The sequence below is a fragment of the Cetorhinus maximus genome, chromosome 1 (genome assembly GCF_964194155.1).
Source record: "Cetorhinus maximus chromosome 1, sCetMax3.hap1.1, whole genome shotgun sequence".
Lineage (NCBI taxonomy): Eukaryota > Metazoa > Chordata > Chondrichthyes > Lamniformes > Cetorhinidae > Cetorhinus > Cetorhinus maximus.
The window spans coordinates 38,379,235-38,402,732 of NC_135879.1; the positions used below are offsets into that span (position 1 = coordinate 38,379,235).

Here is a 23,498-nt window from a genome sequence, read left to right on the forward strand (position 1 = left end):
CCCGTCCAATCATACGATTGATGGGCAGGCGAAAAGGCCAGGCAGTCTTTGCATTTTTAGTGAAACCTTATCCACGGACGGGATGAGGTTTTGATCCGTAATTTAAAAAATAAAAAATAAAATTCACCCTAATTTCTAACATGTCCCTGCTCACGTGACAGAGTCATGTTTGTTAACATTTTAAAAATCTTTATTTTTCATTTTGAAAACTGTTCATCTCCCTGAGGCAGCTCTATGCCTCAGGGAGCTTTTCCAGCGTGCACCCGCATGCATGCGCGAACTTACGCACTCGCCCTCCTCCCCTCCACACGGGCAGCGCTGCAGTGCACGTTTGACACTGAGCGGGCCTTAATTGGCTCACCAGCATGAAATCGCGGTCCGGCTCTGATCGCGGGCGGCGGCCGGCTTTCCACCCGCCCTCGTCGAGCCCGCCCGGCAAGGGCAAAATTCTGCCCCTAGAATTACTTGCTTGACCTTTTGTTTTATAGCTAGCTGTAACATTATAAACGTTTGATCTATAGCTCCTAAATATGTGTACAATATTAATCTTTTAAAATATTATTTTCTGTTAATTAAAATCGATTTTTAGCTAAACAAATGTAAACGGCTTGCAAGTATATAAAAGGAAGGGATCCTACTCAGAAACTAATTAATCTGATAGTTTTTGTAGAACATGCCCCAACATGACCGAGGTTACATGCCAGACCATAATAATCAGTAGACATGCTTCCTTTCCATCTGCATTTTAAAGTGCTCTTCCTACGTAATTTGGCAGCCGTTTAGTTAACATAAAATAGAAGATTTTGTCCTAAACGGCTGACTAAATCTTTCATCTGAAACCAAATGTCATCAACATGGAATTTTCTGAATGACTTAATGTTGCACAACAGTGTGGGTAGTGAATGATGCATAGACTAATTTATAATACAATGTCCGCTGAACCACCAGTTTAACAAAAACAAAGCCAGTGCTGTATCAAAAAGGAAATTAGAAATATCAAGTGGCTATTATGAAGGCTAATCTTTGAAGATCCGCTAGGAATTAAATGAGCTCTACTGTGTCCCATTAAAAAGGAATGTGGTGATTTTTCAGTTAATAAAGTGTTATTTCTTTTTGAGAACTATCCTGTGCTCATTCTGTGAGATGGATGCTGAGATAAATTACTGAATGGGTCTCACTACATTTAACAGGTATTTTTATCAAACCCTATAACCTGACATCAACTAGCTCTTTAAGATCTAACAAGCATAATTGCCATTAATGGGAAAGGAACCTCTCAGGATAAGTATCAGTCATGGCATATATGAGCTTTTAATGGGCCTTAGATATTTAATTATTTTGAAACAATTGAAGTAAAGCATTCTTAAAATGCTAGTATCAGTAATAATGACCATGAAACTGCTAGGTTGTCATAAAAACCCTCTGGTTCACTAATATCCTTAACGGGAAGGAAATCTGCTGCCCTCACTTACTGTGGTCTATGTGTAATTTCAGAAATGTGGTTGACTCTTAATTGCCCTCTGAAATGGCCTAACAGTGGGTGACTTGAACGTTTCTGTATTCTCTCCTAGAAAAAAATAAATTAAGCTTGTTTTTATGTTTATGTGGCCCCTGACTGATTTTGTCTATGTGTGATTGGCTCCTCATAAGAGAAAGGTTCCCCAATCCTGACCTGGACACTGGAAAAGACAAAGGCACACTCTGCCCAGTTGACTCTGAAATATCCTCCCCACTAACATTTGCGGCTAAAATGGGAGAGCTAACCCCCAGGCTAGTCAAGCAACAGCCTGATACAGTCGTACTCACCAAATCATACCTAACAGCCAATGCCCCAGACTCCTCCATCACCATCCCTAGGTGTGTCCTGTCTCACTGCCTGGACAGACCCACGAGAGGTGGTGGCACAGTGGTATGTAGTCAGGACGGAGTGACCCTGAGAGTCCTCAGCATCGATCCTGGACCCCATGAAGTCACATGGCATCAGGCTGAACACAGGCAAGGAAACCTCCTATTGATCACACCGCCACCTAAAGCCCTCCATCAGCTGATGAGTCAGTACCTCTCCCTGTTGAACACCATATGGAAGAAGCACTGAGGGTAGCAAGGGCACAGAATGACCCTGGGTGGGGACCTCAGTATCTATCACCAAGTGTGGCTCGTTAGCATCGCTAATGATCGAGCTGGCCGAGTTCTGAATGACATATCTGTCAGACTGGGCCTGTGGCAGGTGGTGGGAGAACAACGAGACGTAAAAACCTACTTGATCTCATTCTCACCAATCTACCTGTCATAGATGCATCCGTCCATGACAGCACTCATGACCACACCGTCCTTGTGGAGACAAGGGGCGGAATTTTCCGATCCCGCTGGCGCCGGGCGTGATGGGCAGCATGCACGGAAAATATGTCGCGACCTGCTTCACGACGGCGTGAAGGCAGGTTGTGATCATCCGCTCAGCGCACCAATGGTGGGCCGCATTTCCCACCATCGATTGTCAGGGAGCTAATTGTAATACACCAGCATATAATTAAAAGGCCATCCCGCCAGGCTCTTTGAACCCCACTGTATCATCCATCCACGTCAGCGGGAAAGCACGTCGATGTGTTTCCCAACAGCACACAGGTGACATGCACTTGGCAGCCTTCACTTCAGGGGAACTGAGGTGAATGAGCAGTTACGTTCTCCACAACTTGCCTGTTGTTTACAAGCCCCGGGGCACCGGTGGGGGGGCGGTAGCAACTGATGTCTGGCCACTGAGGCGACTGCTGGGGGTGGGGGGGTGTCCAGGGGCAAGTGCTGGCCAGCCTCGGAGGCGAATGTTGTCAGTGGCGGGGGGGGGGGGGGGGGGGGTGTGGTCAAGTGCTGCCCTGGCGCTGCATCCTGCACACAAGGGAATCGAGGTGAGGGGCAGGGTAAGCAAGGGAAATGAAATGGCCACGCATTAGGGACACCTGTAAAACCTGACCATGCTTCTGCAACTGAGACAGATCAGGCACAGCCACAGTGATATGATTGGGTCGGGCTCCTAGCCTGCCATGCAAGCAACGCAGAGGCACCAAAGGACCACCAAGCACTCCATACCTTACCCCCACTACCCCCAACTCGGCACAGGCTTCAAGTCTGCCACTACTTTAATGAACCACAGAGCAGTTGGACTGCACACGTTGTACAATCTCCTCCCCAACGTTGGCCATGTAACAGTCACTGCTGGAGGTGCTCACAGCCCCTTGCAATCTCGGCATCCCAGTTTGGACCAGTGCCCTCCGTGTCGCAGGTTGACAGGGCAGCCATGCAGCGCACTCATCTCCGGCCATTAGAGGGGTGACCAGCACTCTGGGAAGCATTAAGGGGCAGCCACACAGGGCCAAGAAGGGTGCTAAGTACAGCCATGGTAACCACGTCTCTCTCTGTCTTTCATGCTGCAGGAGGACCACGTCAGGATCATGGATCCTGGTGACCTAGCTGTATGCCTGATGGCCTACAGAGACCGTAATAGACTGAGGAGAGAGTGACTGAGGCTCCTGGCTGCGCAAAGGCAGGAGCAGCAGCTTCATGAAGAAGGGGCAGCAGGGGCTCCTGCACATGCTGCTCAGAAACGACAGTGAGCTGTGGCTGCTCGGCGCCTAACGACACCCAGGGTCTATAGACGCCGCCTGCCATTCCTGCAGATGACTGCAAACCAGTGTCGCCGATGACTGCACATGCCTAGGGACCTCGTGGCTCACATCTGCCACTTATTGCAGGACTTGGCACCAAGGGGACATGGAGGGCATCCACTGCCAGTGGCTGTGAAAGTGACTGCGGCGCTAAATTTCTATGCCAGTGACTCCTTTCGGGGCTCCACAGGTGACCTCTGTGGGATTTCGCAAGCCGCTACCCACAAATGCATCCACGAGGTCACACATGCCATTTTCTCCATGGCACACAACTTCGTGCGTTTCGTCGAGGACCGGGACAACCAGGATGCAAAGGCCATTGGATTTGCCCTGATCTCGGGATTCCTACGGGTACAGGGTGCAATTGACTGCACTTGTGGAGTTCAGGTCTCCGGTCGCTACACTCAGTGGACTTCATCAACTACAAGGGCTTCCACTCACTGAATGTGCAGCTGGTGTGCGACCACCAGAAATTCATCCTGCAGGTGTGCGCACGGTTTCCAGGGACCGTGCATGACGCCTACATCCTGAGTCGCTCGCAGAGCCCTGCAGTCTTCAAGGGTCCACAGAGGCTGCAGGGTTGGCTCCTTGGGGACAAGGGACTTCAGGGAGGGTGTCTTCAGATTCCTCTTCGGAGGTTTCTGCGGGGCTTGATTAGAGGCCCTGGGTCATGGGCTCTGTCGGCTGTTTGACAGATGTGCCTGCAAAAGCAAGGGAAGATAATTAGTACATGGCCTGTGAAGGAGGACACATCACTCACAGCATGGTTGCCTGATGGATGTTGCACTGCTGGATCCTCACTTGGTAGAATAGCGCCGACCTCACCGTCAGCACAGGACCGGTCCCTGTCATCGCCGGCCAGCTGGATGGCTCTGTTTTCAAATTCTGTCAGAACTTTGATTTCTGGCATCCCTCCACCTGTCTGCGATCTTTCCTTCCTGTTGTGTGCCAGTGTGTACTGCATGAATAGAGATGGGGAGAGTGTATCAGGACGCCTGCCGGGCCAGATGATAAGTGTACCTGGCCGGTGTGGGTGGTGAGTATCCCCATGGATGGGATGAGGACAATGACGATGTGTGTGAAAGAGTGAATGGTGATGTCCCTTGCACTGGCAGTGAGTGAGGGCCCTGTGGATGTGTGATGGGTTTGTGAGTGTGTGAGTTGGGAGTGATGAAAAGAGTGACTTATATTGCTGTTCCTTCACTGCCACTGGTCCAAAATCCTGAAACTCCCTAACTGCACTGTAGAGATGTACCTAGACCACATGGACTGCAGCAGTTCAAGTTGATAGCCTTCCAACACTTTTTCAAGGGACGATTAGCCTAGGGCAATAAATGTTGGCTTTGTCAGTGACACTCACATACCGAGAACATATAAAAAGAAAAATTATTTTGTCATCTGCAATTTTTGGATAAGGCTGGAAGCCTCTCAAAGGTATCATATAATAATTAAGAAAAATACTTTAATAAAGAAGTGAGGCTGGAATCTCCCTCTCCATTTCAATACGGCTTATTTTAAATGGATTAGTTGCTGCTTAAAAGGTATGTACTGGACTGAAGAACAAATTGAAGCCTTTTTGCCCATTACAAAATGTTTATTATATTCTTTATAAATCAGCAAAATGAAAATTAGCTTTTCTTCACTCATCTATGGATCTCCATAGAATACACTTTACACAGTGGGATATTAAATAGTTACTTCAGATGCATCGCTTCAAGGAATGTTTGTTAATTTTTTTGTCCCTGGGTATAGTTCTCCACTGTTTGGTCAGTTTAACATTTTGGTCAGATGCAGACAGAAAGGCTGGGAGATGTCCTTTGAACTTCACAAGCCGTATATGTGACAATCTAAATTTTTGCACTTATATATTGGAACAAAGGACATTAAAAATAAACTGCTGGTCCTCTAGCACACAAAATATTCTGGTAAACCATATTACAGTGGGAACCATATTACATTACTCCCTGATCAATTTTGCATTTTGATAATTTTGGCTGGGTAAATTCACACTCTGATTCATTGGGCACACTTATAGCAATGGGGAGATTAAACCAAAGGAAAATATTTGGCATGAAAACCCAGAGACATAACATGCGTGTATTAGCTGAACTTCACCTCTTAAAGATGCAAAAGTAGGGAACAAATATCAAGAGAAACACCATCTAATCATCAAAATAATGGTCATAACTAAGCAGAGAGGCTGGGACTCTCATATGTTTCAATGTGTGTTCATGTGCAGGGATTAAGGCATGTTAAGCCCCCAGAGAGGAAGACATGGAGACCTTGTTGTCTATCCATCCATTTCCTGGATCGTGTATAGTAGAATTTTTCACTTTCTTCAGGAAGAGAAATGGGCCATGAAATTTAATTGCTTCGATTTTTGAGAACAGGGACCACAGTTGATGGCATGCTTGCACCTGTTAAGACTGAGGTGAAAAAGACACAAAATTGGTCTACCCACCTCATCTGAATATTTCTGCATAGGAATCTGTTCCACCAGCACTGGTTTTCTCCTCTCACCATTGCTGGCCTGGTCTGCACACACAAAGTTGCACCAGCAGCGTTGCTCCCTAATCATGTGGTACAGGTACCCTGCTTTTTCTTAAAGACAGGCTGCGCCTTAAAGGGAAGGTGGCAGAAGAAAGATTGCCACAGTGAAAAGTGTTGGAAATTAACAGCAAGCAGGACACACAACAGGTTCCAGACTGGCTGATGTGGCACTGTATGCATTAGTGGTGCAGGAGGAAAGATGCCATGTTCCCACAAGGGGCCACGAGACCACCAATGGCCACTCTCAAAAGAGAGTGGGAGCAGGTGGCCAAGGAGGATAACTGCTGCAGCCTGGACCCGAGGATCTGGCAGCAGTGCCACAAGAGATCCAATGACCTTGCACGGATGGTCAACATCAGTGAATACGACTTCACAAGAATTCTTATACTCACTGCTCTACCAAATTGTCACGCTATTCAATGCACCGTACCTCTACCTTTCATCCATCAGCAGTCCCCAGCAATCAGGACTCAGCCTAACATTCAGATATTCCACTTCACACACCACTCCTGCTACTTCCACTTATCTCCAGCTATTCAGCTATGACAGGCACACCAACAAAACACAATCATCACAATCACTGACATTCTTCTCTTTCTCCCATTGGACAAGGTCACCTCGTACAGAAGGAAGCAGAGCAGAAACCATCACGCCTGGATCCCTTGAGTCCTACGGTGGAGATGGTTCTTCGTATCATGAGCCAGCAGTGATAGAGCCCATGGCATCCGGTATTGCTGAGAACATTTGAGGACGATGGTATATTACTACATTATGTCCCTTTTAAACTCCCTGATCACCCTCAGTCTACAATTTGACATGTTGAGAAATCAGCAAATGTTGTGACCGTAGACCTCTTGCTTTCCACTCATCTGCTTTCCGCTCATTCCTCACCAACTTTCCCTACCTGATTTTCTGCTTTTTAACACCCATGATCTGCCTAAGGAGGAGGAGAGAGAGAAACTAATGAAGAAGCCCCATCACTTCATCTGACACTCCCAACAACCAGCTCAGATATTGGCACTGCATGTACCTTGGAGGTTAGTGTACAGTTGGCATCAGGATATGTTGTGTCATCCGAGCACGAGTGGGCTGCAGTCAGGCCAGGGTTAAGGACTGTTTCTTTTGCTATCTGTCCAGAAGGTGAAGTCACAGATGAGTTCTGTTGCTGAGGACTCAGATGAGGATCTCAGTGGGGTGGCATAGAAGAGAGCGGCATATGAGTATGCACACCATATCTATGGGTTCATTGGCTGACCTGCCAGACCTGTCACTGTTGAGGAGCATGGAGGAGTCTGGCTGCAAATTAACAGAGAGCATGGTGCAGAGCTTATCTTTTCTGTAGCCTCTCCTCCATGTCCCTGTGTTGCTGCAGATCCAGAGGCACTTCCCTCATTACTTCCCTCATACCTGGAGCAGCCTTTGTGTGGACAGTGCACCTCCTCCTCCCCTGCCATCCATGTGAGTATGCAGCAACACTCCCTGGCAAAAGCATCAAGCCTTCCCAAACACACTCCTGAGTACTTTCAGACACTTTCCAGCGGAAGAGGTTCCATAAATTTTACTTACCTGCAATCAGGGTGCCTAGCCCTATAAATAGTGCTACAGCAGGACCCATCTTGCTGTTTCACACTTTTTTAAGAACGGAGAACGCAGGCATTGCCAAGACCTCCATTGTCCAATTTTGGTATCCCAGTATCACTTCAGCCGGTTGGGCTGCATGATGTCAGGAAAGTGTAGTTTCTACATGTTTGGATGTAGGCAGGGGGCACAGCTGTGCACACCTATATCAAAGATGAACACCATGAAGGCCGTGCAGGTAGTGACCTGCAGCAGTGCCTGCCTCTGAAGAATTGAGGCAAGTCTGTGTAGTACCACATCACTACACGACTGAATTTCTCACTCATACTCTTTCTTATGTTGTCAAGTTCAATGATGCTGAAGGTCTCTGCAATATCTTTGACCCTGTAATGATGTAACTGGCCTCCAGGAGGCATCGAGTAATCTTTGAAATCAATAAGTAAAAGAAAACATTTAGAGAAAAATATTTCTGGATGAGTGCAGTTAGATTGGGCTTGTGACAACAATGTCAGCTTTATAAACATATGCACTAAACACCCACCTGTCAGCTGAAGTTAGCTGCAGTAAACTGGCTGGCAAGGAGTTATGTTGCCTGATGGAAGCCAAGAATCCCAGCCTAAAGTAGACCAAAAAAATGGCTACTTATCTCACCCCACATTTTGTAGAAAAGGCAGATTAGGTAACAGACTGACTCAGTCCTTACTGTTAGAGGGTTACGTTAGATATCGAAACAGTTTGTTATGGGAAGAAAGCTATTAGGAATTAATGATGGCAGTCAAAGAAGAATTCTGGAAATAGAAAATGTTGGTCTGAATATTTCAGGTCAGTGTTCCATTTTTCTCATAATTACCTAATCTGCCAATTCTGTTAAACTTGGCCCACTTTACACTGCAACTTGTGGCAGTCTAAGTAATATCAATTTAAATAAGGAGTGTTCAGTGGTTTTGTATATTGTCCCTTTATCTCTGGGTTTGCTTTGACTCCAAGGGCAGGACTTTCCCTTGGGCTTTGGGACCCCAGTGTTGGGACCAAATGGGGGTTCCTAGCTTGCATTTGCTGGAGGTGGCCTCCTGATTGGTACCCTCTGCTCTCGCCATCCTAATAATGCCAGCAGGCAGACTCTCGATGCTGCCAGAAATTCTAAACCCTGGGAAAGGTGGGTGCTGCTGAGGCAGGGTTCGGGGGGTAGGGGGAGGGGGAGAGGGTGGTAGGATGGGTCAGGGGTTAGGATGGGTTGGGTATCGGGTGGTGGAGGGTAATCAGGGGGTCAGGAGGGTAGTCTGGGGTGGGGGTAGTCAGGGTATCGGATGAGTAGTTGGAGAGTACAGGGTTAATCGGAGGTAGTTGGGGATGGCTTAGTCGGGAGGGTGGGGGTTTAGTCAGAGGGGTAGGGAGGGTATTTGGAGGGGGGTGTAGTCAGGTGTTGCAGTGGGGGTAGTCAGGGTTGGGGAATTGGGTGGGGGTTTGGGGGGTTAGTCGGGGAGGTAGGGGGTATTTGGGGAGTGGGAGTGTAATCATGGGTAGGGGGTCACTAGTTACCTAGGAGTTAGAAGTGGTTTTAACCCTTCTAACTTTTCCTGCATAGCTATACTGCTAAGAGAGTCAGAAGCATCCAAAGTCTCCGATTTACATCAGAGTATCAGAAGATTCCCAGTGCAGAGTAAATGCCCATCAGAAGTTTGAAATTCCCAGGCAATTGTCATGCAGTCCTTGCATGGGGATTTCCAGGGAATAATTTTCTGGGGTACCTCTGGGGCACGACTCCTCAGAGATTGGAGGTCCTGGGCCCTTATATTTTTAAACAAAGAGACTATTTAAAAGACGAGTTTGTGTGTGAGATTAAGAACAAATGACAGTTTACAACAGGTTAAACATCTGTTTTGGCTTTTGTTTTACGATCTATAAAGTTCAGAAAGCATGTTCAGGAAGCAGATTGTCTTTCCTCATTGTAATTTGAGTTAATTTTTCAAACAAGATTAGGTGAATTTTGAAGCAAACAACTATTGAGTATAATCCATTCTATGTTAAATTGGCAGAAAAGCCTCAGATTATTATCTGTGTTCATTTAAATATACAAGCTCCATTCTCTTCCCAGAGGACCATTTTTCCTAATATTGCCTCTGAGCAACATGGATGTGTCTGGAGCATGAGCTCGGTGCATGAACTTTAATCCGGGAAAGTCCAGCAAGGTTGGGCAATTTGTTGTCACTTCAATCCATGCATTGGGTAATGAGGTAGCCAACTGAAATTTTAAAGAATTATTCACGTATATTTACACAACTCCCTGTGCATTTATTTATCTGGCTTGAAAGAATGAAATAATTGCATTTAACGAGCATCTTTTATGACCCCAAATCATTTCACAGTAAATAAAGTTCTTTTTTTGAACACTTTTTATCTTGAGAATTTTCTTCTGCAATCACTAGAATTATTCATTTGTATACAAAGAACACTCTGTTACCAATATCCTAAAATCCACAACAAATGTAAAAATATTTCCACTGTGGCTACTACCTTAATTTTGTGGATTTTGCACTGTATGGAACAGTGAATTATAACACGAGTGGCTGTTGATAGATTTTGTAGCATCTTGAGAACCACATTAGCCAAATCAAAGCCGGAGTTTGTCCTTCTGTGGTCTACATATTGTTACAATCTTGGTAGAGACCAGTAACTATTTTAAATAAAAGAAATACAATATCCCAGTTATTTACTAAAGAAATGAAGCCACAATATTCCTCAGTTCAAAACAGAAGAACTTTTACTATACAAGAACCAACCCAACAAACACTAAATATTTTCTGCTCTATGCTCTGATATCAAGCATAAACATGAGTTAAACATGAATTACCAGGCAAATTGTGGTTGAATATAAACTATAATAACTAAGACAGATCTTATCAATTGGCTGAGCAGTCCACTCAGATTGTAGTGATTACACTTAGTCACAAAGTCCTCAAACTCTGGCCAGGATATCCTGCTCCCATGACTGGAAAATTTGGAGAGCAGTCAAAAGTCCATTGACTGTGGTTGGGAGATTACAGTCCCACCGCTGGCAGGACTGGAAAATCCTGCCCTTTGTCTTCTTCAAGAGGAATTTTAGCTCTGATCCTTTTACCAGCTAGCCTGATCCCCAGCCGACAGCAGTGCGCAACCCATCCGAGTTCCATAGGCACAGTCTTAATAGCCTTCACCACAAATGACACATATCTTCAGCACCTGCTCAACTTGGTCTGATTGTTACCTTTAAGTAACAGAAACAGCTGTACTAACTTATTCTCTTGGCTTATTCTCAGCTTCAGGATCTAGCCTCCTTCTTGATTCTTCTTCAGCTTGTCTGTTCTGTTCCAGTGGACTCAGCAACTGCTACTGCCCAGCTTGAACTGATCTGTGTCCTTTTATATCTTTCAACAAGTTTTTGGTGTCAATTCCCCAACCTCAAAAACCTTTGTTTTTGGTTTCCTTAGAAACCGGGAAGTTCAGTTTCATTTCTAGGTTTACTTTTTCTGCTTCCCTTTCAGTTTCATTTTCAGTTTAGATTTCCGTCTTGAGGTAGGGTCTGCCTCAAAAACATTAAAATTAAATTTAAAAATATAGATTCCCTCACAATATTTATGAAAATGTGCTGTACTCTGCAAATACCTGCATGCCATGGCTGGAACTGTAGCAGAAGCCTAAATATGAGACTCAGCATCCCTGCCGTCAGCCTTGGAGGGAATTAATAAAGACACAGCACTACAGTGACAAGCTGTAGGTGACACAATAGGAATGACAGGTTTGGAAATGCGGAATGCTGATGTGGTAATAGGAAGAGGTTGTTGATTTGACCATTAAGCTTCTCTTTTTATTCAAGGTGAGCTGGACTGTTTGCACAGTCAAGCACAGAAGTCATTCTTGCTTTCTGGTAGGAAAACATTTGTTTATGGCTTAGGAGAGTGCAATGAATAAAATGTTCACCCTGTGGCTCAGTTGGTAAAGGCAAGATGTAGGGTTATAGTAACCAGAAAATTCCAAGGGTTGATACTCATTCCTGATGGGTGTCTCTTAACCTATGCTGAAAGTTTAACAAAAAAAAAAATACCTGGAAAATCTCAGCAGGTCTGGCAGCATCGGCGGAGAAGAGTACAGTTGACGTTTCGAGTCCTCATGACCCTTCAACAGAACTAAGTAAAAATAGGAGAGGGGTGAAATATAAGCTGGTTTAAGTGGGGGGGGGGGAGAGAGAAGGGGGGAGTGGTTGTTGGGACAAGCAAGCAGTGATAGGAGGAGATAACCAAAAGATGTCACAGACAAAAGAACGAAGAGGTATTGAAGGTGGTGATATTATCTAAAAGAATGTGCTTATTAAGAATGGATAGCAGGACAAGCAAGGTACAGATAGCTCTAGTGGGGGTGGGGTGAAATAAGACTAAAAGGGCATAAAAGGTATAGATAAATGATCGGTGGAATACATTAAAAATAATGGAAATAGGTGGGAAAAGAAAAATCTATATAAATTATTGGAAAAAAACAAAAAGGAGGGGGAAGAAACAGAAAGGGGGTGGGGATGGAGGAGGGAGTTTAAGATCTAAAATTGTTGAACTCAATATTTAAGATATGCAACACCTGCCCCTTCACTTCCTCTCTCCTCATCGTCCAAGGGCCCAAACTTCTCTCTCTCTCAACCCCCCCCACCCCCCTAAACCAGCTTATATTTCACCCCTCCTATTTTTACTTAGTTCTATTGAAGGGTCATGAGGACTCGAAACGTCAATTGTACCCTTCTCCGCCGATGCTGCCAGACCTGCTGAGTTTTTCCAGGTATTTTTTATTTTTTGTTTTGGATTTCCAGCATCCGCAGTTTTTTGTTTTTATCTTGTGAAAGTTTAACATATCTGGTAATTGGTAAGGATAGGATTGTTCTTGGCCTGTTGTCACCCCTCCCTATCTCTTTAACCACCTCTAACTCTGAAACTCTCTAAGAACTCAAAATTCGTCCAACTCTGACCACTGGTCTATCCCCACTTCTTCGACACACTCCTGTCGACCATACATTCAGACATCTAGGCCATAAGCTCTGGAACCTGTGCTAAACTTCTCTGACTCCGCTTTTCTCTCCCCTCCTTTAAGACTGCCCCTAAAGCATACCCTAACTTTTAGTGAGTTATCCGATACCTCCTTTTTTGACTTAATGTCCATTTTTGTCTGATTACACTCTTGTGAAGCACCTTGAAGTGTTTTACTATCTTAAATGTTCAATATAAATGCAAGTTCTTGTTGTTGTGATACCTCTGCAATCAAATAACTAGCTGAGACCCACTGTCTAGATTGACAGATAATGGTCATTTAGGTGAGATATTGGAAGTTGTTTATGCCAGTTAAACTCATCCTAACAGGGAGTTAATGCCTGCTGTGGAGGGAGAGAAAATAAGGCAAAAGATCAGCAACAAAAGTTAATGTTACAAAATGCATTTGCATTTTTAACCTGACTTGACCTATTGCAAACAGAACAGAAAACAGTTTTGTCAGAAAACAATGCAGGAAATCAGTGTTTTCAACTTGGCAGTTGCTTTTACCACATTTAACTCTTATAAATTGTGGATTGAGAAGCAAAATAAATAACACCATAGGTATTCAATCCTGTTCCCCACTAAGTGACCAACCCCATAATAACCATCCCTAAGACTGAAGAAGACCCCCAACTCTGACCAGTTAACTGCCTGATTGGCACTAAATCGGTTCAAGAGGAACATGGGATGACTGCGGCTGGGTTGTCCCTGGCTCCCCACCTGATGGACTTAATGTGAGCATTAAATTCCATCCTTAGAATTGGGTGTGCAGGGCATAATTTTGAAATTTGTGCATTAGGCAAACCTTGGAAGTATTGTGAACTGCGAGGAGGATCATGATAGACTTCAAGAGGACACAGGTAGGTGATGGAATGGATGGATACGTGGCAGATGAAATTTAATGCAAAGAAGTGTAAGTTGATACATATTTGTAGGAAAAACGAGGAAAGGTGATAGAAAATATAGGGTGCAATACCAAAAGGTTGCAGGAGCTGCAGGATCTGGAGCTATATGCACAAATCATTGGCAGGGCTGGTAGAAAGCAGCTCATAAGATGTGAGGGATTGTAAGGTTTATAAACAGGTATAGGGTACAAAATCAAGGCAGTTATGATGAATCTTTATAAAACACCAGTTTAGCCTCAACTGGAGTATTGTGGGCACCACACTTTAAGAAGGATAAGAAGGCAATTGAGAGGTTACAGAAAAGATTTATGAGAATGGTTCCAGGGATGAGGGACTTCAGCTACATGGATACATTGAAGATGCTGGGTCTGTTCTTCTTAGAGAAGGGAAATTTGAGAGAAGATTGGATAGAGATGTTCAAAGTCATGTGGGGGCTAGATAGAGTAGATAGGGAGAAGCTGTTCCCATTGCCAGAAGGGTCGAGAACCAGGGCACACTGATTTAAAGTGAATGGCAAAAGGATCAAAGGCAATATGAGAAAAAATACTTTAATGCAGAGTGTGATTAGGTTCTGGCATGCGCTGCCTGAGAACGGTGGAGGCAGATCCATTCGAGACTTTCAAAACAGATTTGATAATTACCTGAAAAGAAAAAAATTGCAGAGTTATTGGGAAAAGACAGAGGAGTAGGGCTAGGTGAGTTTCTCTAGTGTAGAGCTGGAACAGACACAATGTACCAAATGGCCTCCTTCTATGCTGTAACCATTTTATAATTCTATAACATTAGGAAACATTTTTTTCACAGCATTACCTGAAACTTGAAGGGACAAAATTTACAGGGTTACGGGGAAAGAACAGGGGAGCATGCTTCATTAGATAACTCTGCCAAAGAGCCAGCAAAAGCACAATGGACCAAATGGTATCTTTCTGTCTTGTATCATTCTACGGTTATATGAAAAACTCGCTGTAGAAACAGTTTAACATTTAAGTGCTGCCTGTGAAACATATTTTCCGCTTTAAAAATGTGGCTGTGCTATCAAACCTCCTGTCATGACAATGTTGATACTAAATGGTACAAGCTGTAGCCATATTTATGTTCATTTCACTGATTCATGTAACTACGAAAATTTGTAAATGCTTTATTCAGGGGAACTGAGAGATTAAAATCCATGGTACACTGTAAACACCTGTACAGAAACTCTGATGCATATGAATCAAGACCCTGACATTCAGTGGGCCTTGATTGAAAACATTGCTATTCCATCAATTCAAAAATGCCCAGTTGGCTTTTAACCAGTTCTCAGAATAAAGATCAAATTCAGGTCATAGGGACCATTTAGTTATAACCATTGCAAGTAACAAGTTGCAGTTAATTAAAAAGAAATCTGCAGTTCGTCTGATGGCTGAACTTGTAAGTTTATTATGTACTGTGCACTGACTTATCAGACCTCAAATATAGAGATCATGGAATGTTAGAGGTGGCCTCAGCATCCATATTAAGAAGAAAATAAATCAACCACTGTTTTCACTTATGATTATAATACAGTGACTCTTGCTGAAAATTACTTTTGCGTGGTTGTCAAATGAGGATATGACTGGGCTCCTGTTGCCAAATAGTTTACAATTAAAGGACTGTGGTATTTTCTACTAACAGGATGCTGCTGTCAAGCCAAAAAGACGTTCTGCCTACCATACAAATGAATAATGCGGTCTATGAATTGCTGTGCCTGTGCTATGGCAGATACATGGGCTCCACGTCCCAAATGATTGGCAGATCATCAAGAAGCACCTCCCTTCGCACTAGGTGACTGGCCCATACTTGCAAAACTCAGAACATAATGTTTAATGTTAAATGTGATTCCGCGATTGGACATCACTTGCTGAAAAATCCCATGTGCTAAGAATTACACTAACAGCCAAGTTAAGATTATCAGTCGGCCTTGCAATGTGGCTCACTTACCCTTGCTAGAAGCTACATATATTCATACGCTGGGACCTGTCCTCATAAGCAAGAAAGAACATGTCGAGGTATTGCACCCTTTTTGAATTAAACAAAAGCATGGGACAGTAGTTTCCTGGGTACATTCTCCATGTCAACGCTTCAACCAATGAGAATTGACTTGGCAACCAATCAGCACCCTTTTCTCATGTAATATAAATTGTTGCTCCCATTGAAATTTGGCATTCTTGCATCTGTCCTGATGAGTACAAGATGAAAAGCTTTGACAGCATGAGTCTTTTTTTCAGCAATATAGCATTTCCCTTTGACTATTAAAGGATTTTGTTTTTCAGCTTTTAATGTTGACACATCTTTCATTTAACCTCTGGAGCAGATTCTGTTCAAATTTCTCTAAGGGGTGAATCTTACAAATTAAACAGAAATAATTTTAGGATAAACACAAACATTGTGAGTAAGAAAAATTCAGAAATGTAACAGTCCTTTAAGTGATATTAACTTATAAAAAGGACACTCATTTTACTTTTTGTAATTTTGTGGTTTTCAAGGATTTTGTTTTCTGCTAATTTCCTGAGATCTACAAATCTATACTGCAGGCTGGGCACCCGTTCAATCTTTCTTTCTTGTCCATCTTACAGGTGCAGTACTCGATGAAACTACTGGTAAAATTCTGGTTGTGCAAGATAAAAATAAGGTAAGTTGAATGTTAATGAACCATTGATATTCCTGTCAGGTAAGCATGTCCATGTTCCAAGAAAAAGCCTGTCACTGACAACATTTGTTTGATTGTTGTTGGCAAAACATCTAATAAGTCACCTATTCATATACTGGTCAGTTAATTGATGTCCATGCACTGTGATGCACTTACTTCAATGGAGAATAAACAAAGTTGTATTTTACCTTCTGCTTAACCTACAAATAATCTCGCAGTTTGTGATACAAACCTGTACAAACCTGCATGAAATTTTCTCGCAGCATTGAATACAAGAATGAGGGAAATCTATTTATCATGACTTTATACATACAGCATTTGCTATGCTTCAGTCCACAATCTGAGCACCTCACACTGGCAGCCTACATTCTCTGGACATGAGACTTAGGGTACAAATTAACAGCTGTACGTTGGAGTACTTCCAAAGGTCATGCACATTTTTTTTTGTGAAAAACCTAATCATAAGTAACTGGTTTATTTTTGTTGAGGTATAAGGTATGAAAAGATATCAGTTGATGTTTTTATGTATCATCCCAGCCTCATTAGTGAAAGTTTGTCATTTATTTTTAACTAAGGTGATTAGATGCAATAGAGCAGTTTTTGAAGAAAGGGTGAATTCTCTGTTCCCGTAATCCCAGTGAGAACCATGTACAAAGGGAATTGAGGTAGGGAAAAGGTTGCAACACAGCAAATCTATGGTGCATTCCACAGGTTGCATTCCTATTGTCCCAGGTGATAAATATACAGGAGATCAGTAGAATAGATGAGTAACTGGAGAGATCCCAGAAGAAGGCAAAACCCTCTGTCCCTCAAGAGTCTGCTTCTGTTGTTCATGGAAACAGCATATATATTTGTGTTACATATACCACAAGCGACATATATATTGTAATACAGGTATTTTCTCCCATCCTGGGAGTAAATATCACTAACAGTTGGGAAGTTGATTCATGAGGTGACACCAGTTAATGGATAGGGTGGCAGCCTAAGGGCCAAATGGCCTTTTCTCACCATTTTATATTCATATTTTGTATTGAAAGATATTTGGACAAACTAAATGGATGGATCAAGGAATGGCAGATAACTTTTAATCTTGATAACAATAGGATAATACTCAATGATTAAGTAGAAATTGGCCATTTTGCCCAGTTGGGCTATGTCAGTGTTTATTCTCCACATAAGCCTCCTCCCAATCTACTTCATCTCACCCCAGCAGTGTATCCTTTATGCACGTATCTAGCTTCCTCTTAAATGCATCTGTGCCGTTCACCTAAACTACTCCTTGTGGTGGCAAGTTCCACACTCTAACCACTCTCTGGGTAATGAAGCTTCTCCTGAATTCCTTATTGCAGAGATTCCCAAACTTTAATTCTGTCATATCCCCTTCCAGATCTACCAGCTGTCTATGTATCCCTACCAACTTACAGGTTTAGTATTTTAAACCACTTGATGCCCAAGCAATATACAAAATGTACAAATCATAATACACATATATTGCATCGTTGGTCCCTCAATATTGGGATGAGCTCTGCCAGGCTTCGTGATTTATGTGTCCTTAGATGACTCAGCAGGTCAATCTCAGAGCCACACGTCTTTGGACAGAGAGGACAAGAGTTGCGCTAAGGGAGGGGGGTTCTCGAGCCAGGGATCTTCCCCCCACTGTCCACTTTTATTGCTTCTCCACAGCAGAGTCCATGTAGTCAGTCTCCGACTGTGCTGTGGCTCGCCGGATGAGACCTTATCATTTTCATTTACAACTTAAACAATAGTTCAATAGTACTATTGACCATTAATATGATAGATGATTTTATGTATTTGAGCATAAGCACATAATATTTGGAGCGATAGGTGAAAGTTTGCATCCTAAGTTGTTTTCTATGCAAAGGCATTGACAATATTTTGACTTCATTTCAGTGAGTGATTAAAAATCCATTTTCACACAGGTAAGTTTCAGCAAATGGTATCAAAACCTTGACAGCCCTGCCTGACAATTTGTGTAAATCTTTTTGCATTTGGACCAATGTTCCCTTTAAGCTGCATGGCTGCACAGCAATCCAAAAGTTTCCGCACAGGCTGAACAGAAGTTGGCCTCTTTAAGTTACTATACATGCAAGGTCAAGCAAAACATTTAAAAGCAACTGTGCACTCGCAGACTCTTAAAACAATTTGAAGATATGTTGATTTGGACCCAAAACTATTACTGGAACTCAATCTTGAGTCCGTCATCCGTTGAGATGTCCAGCAGAGTCTCTTGTTCTTTTATTGACAAGTGACATGGGTACTGCAGAAAAAAATTGTGGAAAGTTAGCAGACCCAACTGTTCTCGTTGCTTATTGACGGAAAGGAACCACGTAATTGCCTTACCAATGAACTGTTGCTTTATGCAAGCTTTAACACGGTCCTGCAACTGTAGTTTATTCACTATTAGGAACTCATGAAAGTTTGGGAAAATTTTAGTGTTTTTCTCCATAAAGTGAACCGAAAATTACATTTATCATTGACTCTGTTTCATCCTAGACATTGATGTTGGTTGCATTTAGCCCTTAAAGTTCGAAATGTAGCTCACTCAGGCTATAGAATATATCTGACAGGTAGCCCAGCCTTGAGAGCCAGGATGGATCATGGGAACAGTGGAAGAGTAGGAATGGGTGGTCTATAAGGAATAACTTGACCTCAGAGTGACGCTCAAAGAAATGTGCTAAGACCTGGCCATATGACAGCCATCAAACTGCTGTGTGGTGCAATAAATGTACTTCCTTCCTATCTCAATGCATCGAGCAGAAGATATTCTGGAATTCAAGGGTTGAGCTTTTATAATGTTTGTCATGTTCACAGCGTTGTCCAGGGCCTCCTTCAAGATGTTAGGCATGCTTTTTGGTAGCGAGTGTTTCTCTCTGTACAGTATACTGCAATATACCCACATCGTATTGGCAGCAACTGCTCTGATAAACGTCAGTACTGCACTGTCCCCATCAGTCATTGACTTTGCTCCATTGGTGCAGAAGACAATACTTTGACCAGACGATATCATGTTGATTTGTGAAGTTGCAAATCAACCAGAGAATCTCCTCAGCTGTTGTTCTAGCAGTGTTTGGCAAAACAAAATGTTTTTCATTATTGCACCTTCGGAAATATACCTCACATACGCAAGGCAAGCTAAGCCTACCACATCAGTGGATTCGCCCCGCTGTAGATTGAAGTACTGACTGCTAATAACACAGTTCACTCATTGATTTAGGACATTATTGACCAAGTCATTAGTTCAATGTGGCACTGTTGTTTGATAATGGCTGAGTCTTCAAGGGCCTTAACATTATCATCAGCAACAACAGAAAGCAAAACTGTCTTGCTTGCCATTAGCTGTGGTTGTGTCAACTTGAAAAATTCTGGCAGTTTGCGCTTATGTTCTTCATGTTTTGTTTCCATGAGTCTGTGTAGAAGCACTAGTTTTAGGCTGTTATTTGATAGGACTTCACCACATGACACACACTGCAACTGGAGTATTCAGCAGCTTCAGTCCAAGTAGATCCTGTTTTGTGCAAGGTATCAATGTTTTGCTTCACAGGCTGAGATTCACATGTTGAATCAATAGCTGTTGTCTCACTGGTGATTAAGCAAGTGCATTGGTACGAGCAAGACAGATGTCGTTACTTTGTTTCTCAGCACTAATACTTTGTATTTGTGAATTTGTGTTTTTTTAACACTACCTGTCTTTAGCCATCTGTCCATTTTTAATTTTTATTGCCCGGAAGATATAGTTATAATGCAACATATAGAACTGAAAAAATCCCCAGGCCCCCAAAAATAATCTAGTGTCCCAGGGTGGAATTTTCCATGCCCATTGGCGGCAGACGTGTTTGGTGAGGTGAGCGGACAATATGGCAAGAAGGCCAAAAATCGGTTTCACGCAGTCATGAAACTGGTTTGCAATCAATCCCTCCGCCCATCAATGGTGGGCACGTTTTGGGAACTTCATTGTAATACATCTGCATATCATTATAAACCCAGCTTGCCAGAATCATCACTCCATGTCAAATTTACTACCCACGTCGGCTGGAAAACATGCCGGTGCACAACATGTCTTGACAAGTGTGATGTGCAGAAGTCGGGAATTACGGTCAGGATCTTGCTCACATCACAAACATCCGAGGAACAGAAGATGCTGGAGCCCAACAGCAACGGGACCCTGGAGGAATGTTCATCGCATGCTTAGTGAATTCTCATGGACATGGCTCCGCCGCAAAGAAGCTCACGGAAGGTGGAAAGTCACCGTTGAGGGTCTGCTTTGGGAATACAGTGTCATGTGCCATGATCTACAACGGATGATCATCAAAGGGCTGGAGAGGAAGGTCCAGCTGTGAGTGGGAGGCGAAGATGTCGGAGGGGGGGTGGTGGGAGAGTGAGGTCTGTGTTCGATTGGGGGAGAAGGTATGTTGATGGGGAAGTGAGTTTGGGAGGGGGGAACGAAGGTGTTGGGGGTGTTGAGGTTTGGTGGAGAGAAGCAAAGGTGTCGGGGGGTGATGTTTGGGGCAGGGAGTAGGGGGGAGGAGGGGGTAATGGGGGAGAGTACAGCAACTGGGAGGCAGGTGTAATGGGGGAGGAAGGAGAGGGCAAGGAGTCCAGAGAGGGAAAGGAGTAAGGATGGGGGAAGGAGTAAGGGTGGAGGAAGAAGTAAGGGTGGAGCAAGGAGTCGGGAAGGGGGAAGGAGTAAAGCCGGAAGAAGCAGTAAGGGGAGGGAGAATTAAGGGTGGGGTAAGGAGTAAGGCTGGAAGGGGGAAGGACTAAGGTGGAAGGAGTCCAGGGGTGGGGAGGAGTCCGGGGAGGGGAGGAGTCCGGGGGCGGGGGAAGGAGTTCCAAGTGGGGGAGGAGTTCCAAGGGGAGAAGGAGTTCCAAGGGTGGAAGGAGTCCTGAGCGGGGGTTATCCAGTTGAACGTGGAAAGGAAGGGTCTTTGGAGTCAATGATTGCCTTCTGGGGAGCAAACTGAGGCTGGGCATGGTAGGATGGAATGGGGAGAATGAAAGAGGGCAGAGTGAGGCGGTAGGGTGGGAGGGTGAGGGTGCAATGGCATCGGTAGAAGGGACAGCAAGGGTGGTTGATGGGGACTCAGAGGCAAACACAGACCCTGGGAGTGGGAAGGAGGAGGTAAGGGAGGTTATTTGGATGGGGATGGGGGTTTCAGGAAGGAAGGGAACGTGCACTGTCACCTGGGCATCCCCAAAAGAAAAGGGTTGTGGCTGGTAGGTGACGGTGGGGAGGTGGAAGATTATGCCAGGGCGTCGACAGTGATGGGGGAAAGAACATGGGTGACTGGGAGAGGGGAAAGGACAGGTGACCTGAAGCAAAATGTTAGACGCATCATGCTTGCAAATCCAAAAGTGAAACAAGACTCGTGGTAGACTAGAACAAGTGCTGCATGGGAGTGTGATCAGTGGGTGGGCAGAGATGCAGGTCAGCACGGATGGACAACTGAAAGCAAAGCCCAGCAGGCAGCATTGAAAATGCTCAGGACATTAAGATGAGTGTGATGGGGGAAGGATCCACATGCGTGGGAGCATGCTTGCACGAGGCTCTGGAAGGCCCTGCCAAACACACACTTTTCCCTCCAAAATCACTCGTGGGCTGGCTGCATGCAGCTGAGCTGCTGGTGAGGTGGGGTGATGCAGGGGGATGACTCGCGAATGTAAATGTAGCTGAAAGACACCATTACACATTATTCAGTGAAAGTGAATATACTTTCAGATTATAAAGTGACAAAATGCCTAACGTGGGCCACTCCACCTCCGGTCTGGGACTTCTCCCTGCTACTTTGAGCTAGCTTCTCCTGTATGAAAACAGATAGAGGGAGTGTGAGCAGGACACATGGCACTGCTTGAAATGTTTGTGTAGTGAGTGGAGCCATGGACGCGATGAGGACAGGAGCTCGAGAGGATATAAGCCTGATGAAGATGTGAGAGTGTGCGCGAGAGTTAGTGGTGTTGTCCCTTGAGGTGTGAGATCCCTGTGGATGTGTGATGGGTTTGTGAGTGTCTAAGTTGCGAGTGATGAGAAGAGTGACTTACCCTTGCAGAACAGATGAGACTATTCATCCTCTTTCGACACTGGGTGGCTGTCTCCTTTTGCAGGGCATTAGTTCTGACCGCTGCAGCCACCGCCTTCCATGCTGGATTGGTGACCTTGCTTGCTGGTCTTTGCCCAGAGCGCGGGCGGCCCTCTATGGTGTCCAAAAGGCGCTTAAGGGTACGCGTCATTGAATCGAGGTACTGCAGTCTTCTTGCCTTTCGGGGCCATGTCTTCTATGCAGCAGTCCTGGGCTGGAAGCACTGACAAGTGTGCGCGCGGCTGCCCTTTAAAATGGCATGAGCTGATAGTGTGGCGGGCGAATGAGTGCCCCCCTCCTGCCACCCAAACGGTGTGTTTCCCGGGGAGGCATGATTAATGAAGCAGGATTGAGACAATACGGCTTGAAAAGCCATCATTGTAGCTGGCAGGTAAAATGCTCTTTTTCCTGCCCACTACCGTACTTAGTGCAAATCTGGGACAATTCAGCCAGCCCTGCACCTAGCCCCCACTCAGCAAACAAATACCAACTGCCTGGGGTTCACCAAACACCCACTGCTCCCCAGTCCCTATCAGGGCCTGCTATTGGATGCAGGCAGTAATAACTCATTAGTTCTCAGTGTCTAGAGTTATACACGTGGTCCACATGAGGCAACCAACACTTACTGAGTTTAAGAGCAGGTAGCTTCTATTGCGACTGGGTTACTTCAAAAAGCAGCCCAAGAGGAGCTGAAATCCCAGTCTGAACAAAGTAGCCAGGAGTCCCAGACTGTTGTTCCTTAACTCACGCAAAGGAGTAGACAGGCCATCGGCTGAATTTGAACGGCACGCATCAGAGATCAGAAAGATTATGTCAATTAAATCTTATTTGCATTTTTGGAAAATCTCAAAACTTCAGAGGCCTATTGTGGGATTGCAAGAGAGGTTTCATTTTACAGAGAAATTGTACATTACAAATGAAGAGAAAGCAATGGACAGAGTGCACACGAGAGAGCAGAGGAAGTACGCAAGAGATAACCAGCTGAGGGAGCCAAGAGA

The 23,498-nt window shown here is 44.4% G+C and overlaps 1 protein-coding gene across 1 annotated transcript in view; it reads left to right on the top strand.

The window, feature by feature from the left end:
• nudt6 (nudix (nucleoside diphosphate linked moiety X)-type motif 6) overlaps positions 1–23,498 on the top strand; it is a 127,713-nt gene that overhangs the window by 54,299 nt on the left and 49,916 nt on the right. Inside the window, exon 3 of the mRNA XM_078539914.1 lies at positions 16,332–16,387. Within this exon, the coding sequence (XP_078396040.1) occupies positions 16,332–16,387 (56 nt within the window). The remainder of the gene's footprint in view (positions 1–16,331; positions 16,388–23,498) is intronic.